The 7447-nt window shown below is 37.7% G+C and overlaps 1 protein-coding gene across 1 annotated transcript in view; it reads left to right on the top strand.

Annotated features, from left to right (window-relative positions):
* Positions 1–6091, top strand: part of si:ch211-63p21.1 — an 11163-nt gene extending 5072 nt beyond the window's left edge. Inside the window, exons 4-6 of the mRNA XM_037976655.1 lie at positions 2707–2777; positions 3218–3389; positions 4714–6091. Of these exons, the coding sequence (XP_037832583.1) occupies positions 2707–2777; positions 3218–3389; positions 4714–4923 (453 nt within the window). The 3' untranslated portion in view covers positions 4924–6091. The remainder of the gene's footprint in view (positions 1–2706; positions 2778–3217; positions 3390–4713) is intronic.
* Positions 6092–7447: the final 1356 nt, after the last annotated feature.

Below are 7447 nucleotides of genomic sequence, written 5' to 3'. Positions count from 1 at the left end.
AAGGCCACCAAAACGGATCCCCTCAACACCTTGGCTGCGCCTAGAAATTCTGTCCATAAACGTTATGAACAGAATCGGAGACAAAGGGCAACCTTGGCGAAGTCCAACTCTCACCGGAAACGAGTCCGACTTACTGCCAGCAATGTGGACCAAGCTCTGACACCGATCATAAAGGGACCTAACAGCCTGGATCATTGCTTCAGCAATTGAATTTCAGCTTATAGTGATGCCAGATACAGTTACAGAGCTGTTGTTTATATGGGTAATCTTTCACCACTGTTTACTGGTTTTTGTAGCTGGAGTTTGTCATTCCGACCAATCACAATGTCTGTATCAGTCACCACACAGTTCCTCCATTGTTGTTGGTAAAGCTCCAGTTTTCAATTTGTAGCAAAAAACAAAAAAGAAACGGTGAAACTGCTGCTTGAGCCAGTTGGAAAAGGGGAACAAACCTCTTTTGCTTCTTCGTTAGCTTTTTGTATCATTTTTTTGTTGATTTTTTTGTATCAGTTCAGATAAAACTGACGGTATAACACCATCTATGCTAACCTCTTTTGGAGTCATTGTTTTTTTTTTCTGTCAACACATTTGAAACCTGCCAGAATCTGTCAGTACAGGACAGCGATTAGTCAGAACAACTGTTCTTTAGTCACACGTGTGGAGCTAGAAGCCTGAAAAACAGGTCTCCCTTGTGATGGACAGTTTGTAAATCTGTTTTGAATCCAGCAACCTTTCAGTAGTCAGAGCCCACTTTACTGAACTATTTATTTTTTGGCACAATCTATAAACTCGGGTTGTGCATCGCTGGTCTGTGGCCAATACGTATTTAAAACATTACCAATGATCTGATTTATTACAGATACACTAACAGCAAAAATCAATACCATACAATAAAATTTAGCCCTTGACCTTGATATGATGTGATTCAAGATAAGTTTCGAGTCAACGCAGTGAAATTCAATGTAACACCATACAACAAAGCAAAGGAAAGATTTGATGTCAGTTATTGAGACTAATTATTTACCCCCTAATTTAAATGTCATATCACAAACAATTATTTCATTTAAAATTACAAAAACACTTTAATAAAACTTGGTTCACACACAAATACGGAAAAATGAGGCCTCATGAATAAAAAAATAAATGAATCCCACAGCCAGCAGCTGACGTGCTTAGCACCCTTTGGGTTACTCAGCAGTGAGCAGTAGATGTATTTTCTGCATATGAATAATAAAATCCTGGAATAATAGCTGATCCCCATGATTCGAGTGTTTGTTGCTGTTTCTACAGATGCTGCTGCTATTCTAATCCTGAACAGTATGTTTCCATATTCATCTATAAATCGAACTACACTTTTTCAGCTTTTCTGCTAATCTTTTTGTTTTAAATAATAATGCCTTGTGGAAACAAACAAGCTTGTAGACTCTTCATGTAATTATTAAACAGACCTGATTTTATCAATACAAAAATGTTATAGACTCAAATAAATTATATGTAATAATATATCATTTAATTTCAAAACTGCTTCGGTCCATGGCTGTTCTACCAATGCAGTCTCATTGTGGACATCTGTGGACACTACTGTCAGAAGTCTTCATACATCAAAATGTTTAAATACAGTAGGTATTTTAAAACACATCTGTGTAGTTATAATGGGTTAGATGGTAAAAACTCACCAAAGTGTGGCATCGAATCTGAAAAAGTTAATATATCTGATAATCGTAATTTTTGATTTATCGGGTTTTTACGGTGGCCCTGAAGTGCAAACCACAACAACATTAACGAAACACACAAACAAAAAACAGAAACGCAATTACATTATCAAACTGGAAGAGGTAGGTCCCAGTGGGAGACCTGAGAAATCGCTGATTGGACGACACCACTTTTGAACCGGAAGTTCGGGCTTTTGCTCTTTCAACGTTTTGTAGGCGGGTAGACAGTCACAGCACCATGTATCGCCCAAACTGTGGAGAAGAGCTGGTTGAGCAGTCACCAAACCTTTGCAGTAGTTGTGGCAAGAGGCTTCAAGAAATGATTCCCGATAACATTCATATTTTCAACAAACGCACTAAAACCAGAAAAACTTCCGGTGGTGTCATCCAATCAGCGATTTCTCAGGTCTCCCCCTGGGACCTACCTTTTCTGGTTTGTTAATGTAATTGTGTTTCTGTTTTTTGTTTGTGTGCTTTGTTAACACCGTAGGTTTTATACATTTTTAATTTAGTCAAAACATGTCCTAAATTTGACTGTTGCTTTTACTCAGATCCAACATGAATACAATAAAGCCCAAAGTATGAACTCACTAAACTGTAATTCTGGTCTCAAACTTCAAAAACCCCAAGATTGTTGTTCGAAATCCTTTTACACAACAACTTCTTTTGCAGGAATAATTCAACATTTCACAACTTCATTCATGTGTTTCAGTAAGTTGGGGGAATCGATACCTCTCAGATATAAATAGGATGCTATTTATATAAGCTCTGAACTCATTGGTCATGCTATGGATAGAGGCGTCAGCTGATTCATGCATATTAACAATAGTGACATAATACAAAGTAACACATGAACACACTCACTCAGACAAATGCCATCACCAGCTGCTGGTTTGGGTTTACTAATGGTGATGATTCACTTGGGTTTGTGTTAAACAAAAATAAAGCTTCATATTTTAAATATGATGTGTTTTTATGTTTCTGTCTGTTGCAGGAGGAGTGTTTATTATCTGACCCTCAGGGAGACAGTGATGCAGATGCTGATATAGAGGACACGGACTGCAGGTTTGATGAGCATACACACACACACACACACACACACACACACACACACACACACACACACACACACACACACACACGTTATGTCTCTCTATCTTTGCAGGGACTTTCCATTGACTTCCATTCATTTCTACACCCTAACTACAGCCTAACCCTGACACTTACCCTAACCCTAACCATTACCAGTACATACCTAACCCTAAACCAAACCTAAACTCAATTCACACCTTAGTCCTAAACCTAACCCCTAACCCCTCCTCGTGGGGACCAGGCTTTGGTCCCCACGAGGAGCAGTTGGTCCTCACAAGGTAGTATATGTTAGGAAAATTGTCCCCACAATGTATCAAATCCATGGCCACACTTAAAGGCGTGTTCACACACTTTGCTTGGCTTTAGGTTTTTTTTCCATTGTGGTGTTCTGACTTTGTGCTTCATTGGATCAGGCTTCAGGAGCCCAGCTCTCTTCAGCGAATCAGCTCGCGGCGACGCAAACGCCCCCGAGTGGCACGTCAGGACACCACGGAGAGTGAAGACGATGGTGGGCGGAGCCACAGGTCCCATCGCTGGAATCTTCGGCTCAGTCCTGAAAGAGCACAAAGCAGGACCATCCTGGAGGTAAACGGGCGGAGCCAACGAAATGATCTGCCATGCTTATTTCGTCCAGTGTTTACATTTCATGTTGCCATTTCCCCGCTATCTCTGGCGAAGAATTACACTTCTGGAACAGGAACGACTTACTAAAAAGTAGAAATAAACTCAAGATTCCATCCCATCACACTAGTATCTTTACAATCCGACACCAACGCTAGAATCATATGTTGGTGTAGATTCTCAGTCATCCAGTTTATGGCAAATCTAAAAAGAAAAAAGAAAAAAGATGAAGCATCTGGACTTCTGTTCTGTAGCTAAAGACGGGCGGAGTTCCAAACTTCAAACTGCATGACGGTGGTGTCAATGATATCAATATTTGGATCGATCCACATACTCCTACTCCAGTGACGTAAAAGTCAAATGAAATGTGACATAACCATCCAGACTTCAGTGGTTTTGAAAAAGATTGGATATGTGTCTGATTTACAATCACATGTGAAAGTGACCTGGGTCTGATTTGAAAAAAATCTGAATTGTCACGTTCAGACTGTTATAAAAAATCAGTAATGGGTCACATTTGGGGGGGAAAAAAATTGGGATTTTGTCCACTTTAGCCTGCAGTGAACATAGGAAACGTAGAAAACTGTAATTCCTATAGCAGCGAGACACTGCGTGAATGTTTTTGATGTATATAAATGATGAAAGAGGTATACAGTTTGTGAAAGTAAAAAGAGTTTGGATAGTTTAGACAGCTCAAAAGTTAGTGTGTGACAACATCACACTGTAAATTAAACATGATAAAATCTTCAAAAATCTTAAAAGTTAAATTGGGATTGGGTAAAACTCATTAAAGTTATCAAAATGCTAGTTCAGCCTTTAAACATTGAACCCTTTTTCTACTATGAATTGAGCCTGAGCTGTCGCGCTCCAAAGAGGTTTGGGCTTTTCTCACTTGTTTTGCCAAAAGATTTATTGTTATATATGTAGAAATTTGTTGCATTTTTAAGATTTTATTTATGCTTCACGATAAACTGCGACCAAAAGTCATAGCACATTTTGATGTTTTTTTTTGTCCAAGCTGTGGGAAGAGGTTTGAATCAAAGATCATGACAAAAACTGAAGAGTAAAGGCTGTATAGTGTATAGTGATAAGGGGGATAAGGGGGATTTCAGTGCTTATTTATTGGCACCCTGAATCACACTGGGGTCCACTGTCCACTGGACTTCCTAGGTGTTGATGGGAAAAATCAGGAATTATTTTGTAATTGTGTTTTAAGACTAAGTCTTTTTTTAAGTGTAAAATATCACTGTTACTTCATTGTTCTTGTTTTTGTGTTGTTTTCTTTCAGGAAAGCGTATCGCAGGTCAGGCCACTGGTCATCAGCGGGCCCAACGTTGAGAGGCAGAAGAGTCTGGCCGAAGTGTCCTGGGCCTCCAAACTGATGTCTCTGTGGCCGTCATCCCTCTCTCTTCCTGTCACCCTCCTACTCTTGCTGCCGATCTCCATCTCTCTTGTCATTGTTATCATCTCCTTCCTGCTACCGTGGACCAGCACGTGACACAGCATTCTTTCCCCCTCAAAATACTAAAAATGTCATTACTTTATACAGTTTTGTAGAAAACATAATTACCTTAGAATAAACATTAAATGTTCAAAATGATTTCTAGGACCAGAATATGTCAACTCATGCTGGAAGGATTTCTAAACTTGTCCTTTTTTTTGTCACAACATAAATATATAGGGTTAAAATAATAATAAAAAGTCTCAGACTACATGATTCTATTTATATTTTCATCTTGAATTTACCTGCAAGACGGAGAACAGCACAAAATCAGTTCCTTCTTCTGTCTCAAATCTGAGCCTATTTATCGAGGGGGAACTTCAGGGTTGAGCAAGATTTTTTTTAAACAGAATACAGAACTCAAAACAAAGACACAGAAAGACGATGCTGCTGCTCTATGCAATTCTTCTGTTCCAACTGTGGCATCACGAGTGCCACCAAAGAGCATCTGTCTCCCGTATCTTCGGCGCCCTCGTCACCTTCTCGACCACTTTTTTCCCCTCCGAGGAGTATACTTTAACAGTGCAGGGACTTGTGGCTCTAAAATAGTGTGCGACTCAATTTATAAAGCAATAGATCTGATACAGCTCCTGTCATTTATAATCTCTAGAGCATTTGTTGGTTTAACAAATAAATTGCATAAAATATATTACATTGATTATTTTGTGTCTGTTTGTAGTCAAATGAACTGACCTCAAGATAAAATGAGCTTTAGTAGAAAATACTGCAACTATGTAAAAGCAATTGAAACATTGACACGTTCATGCATTTGAAATGTGGAATGTTTACTTTATTTACGTCTGTTTATGACTTTTTGTTGGTTAGGAAAACTAAGCTTGACAATCACTCATGCTACTTATTTAAAGATAAAATAACCCATAAAAGCCATTTAGGTTTCTTTGCATTGTAAGATTTTATGTTTGGTTTTGTTTTTTACCTTTTAAACTTGTGATTATTTCCCCCTATTTCCTTAAACAGAACTAGTTATCATAACTTATGTTGTACTGTATTTGCAAATGTAATTCATTTGTAAAACCCGTATATCCCAAAACTTCCTGTATTGCTCTTAAATTTTGTAAATGTTTCCGTTGTATGTATGTTCATCTTTATGTTTCATGGGGCAATAGAAGATCAATAAAACTAGATTGTATTTTGACAAAACAAACTCACTTTTTTTTGTCAACAGCATGTCAAACATTTTTGGGCGTTCGCTGACAGAAGTATGATTTTCGGTTTTGTGGAGATGCAGAAAAATAAAATAAAAATGTGCATTTTGTTAACTTGGAGGAAGTTTTTCATGTTTAAAGTGAGCATTCTCAGCCACAAAATGCACCATGCTGAAAGGTGAATTTTAAAATGGAGCCCAGTGTGGTCTATTGCAATCTGCAACTTCACCATTAGGTATCACTAAACCTTAAGCTGTGTTTATGATGAGTTTGGACAACATTTATTGACTTGACACAGTAGTTACGTTTCCATTGATGGTTTATTAAGTCCAGTTGATAGTTTATCAGCCGTGACATCAGTCATAGCTCATAGAGTGTTGAGAAATAGGCTAACGGCTTTGTCCAGGCTAGGCTAACGGCTAGCCAATATAAATGTGTATATATTTTTCTGACTTATGAAACAACTGTTTCTCAAAAACGACATATTGATGTGAAAGAACATATCGACAAGCTAAACAAACAATGTCATGTGAACGTGTAGAGGTTTAATGTTAGCTAATGTAGAGTTCTTTCACTTTGGTATTTTGTTTCTGAGAAAAAAAAAGCTTGAAAAATGATTAAAAAACTGGCCCTCATTTGGCTAGCCATTAGCCTAGCCTAGACAAAGCCTTTTGCCTCATTCTCTATACTGTTTTATGACTGATGTATTGGGTGATAAGGAACCAACTATTGATAACTACTAGAACATCACTTCACACATATATATGTTAAGTGTCAAAAGTGTCAAAACCTGAAAAAACTTAGCATTTTTCAAATAAAGAGTTATAGAAAAAAAGGCAGATAGAAATAAGAAACAGTGGAGGAAAGTGAGAACCATTTCAATCGTTTTGAGACATTTTGGAAACTTCCTCGTGAATACTGTTATCAATTTGTTTCGGCCCAGTATGATACAGGCTTTACATCATTAGCCTGCATTCATCATCAGGTTTCCATGAATAACGTCTTGTTTTGAAATTGTCTATATTATTATTCAATAACCTGATAATAGTATACTGAATTTACGCTTAATTCTAATTTTTATGCTAAGTTGAGCTATGTATTTGGATTCTTGCTCTAGCTTTAGGCTTACAGAAACATGTTTTTGATTCTCTCATCTCTTTTTCCCCAGAAAAAAAACTAGTTCCTAAATTAATGTTCTTATGATTTTTCACATTTTTGCATATCATTTTTAAACAGAATTGTTCCCTCAAGCTCACAAAGCAGGTCTTCTGAGGAGAGAACGGGATGTGTGTTTTAGTTGGACTATAAAGAAGACGAACCTCATGTCCCAGTGCTGATCCTACTCTTGTGGAAAA

The sequence above is a fragment of the Kryptolebias marmoratus genome, linkage group LG7, assembly GCF_001649575.2.
Source record: "Kryptolebias marmoratus isolate JLee-2015 linkage group LG7, ASM164957v2, whole genome shotgun sequence".
In the NCBI taxonomy this organism is placed as follows: domain Eukaryota; kingdom Metazoa; phylum Chordata; class Actinopteri; order Cyprinodontiformes; family Rivulidae; genus Kryptolebias; species Kryptolebias marmoratus.
This window is presented reverse-complemented; position numbering and strand designations above follow the sequence as displayed.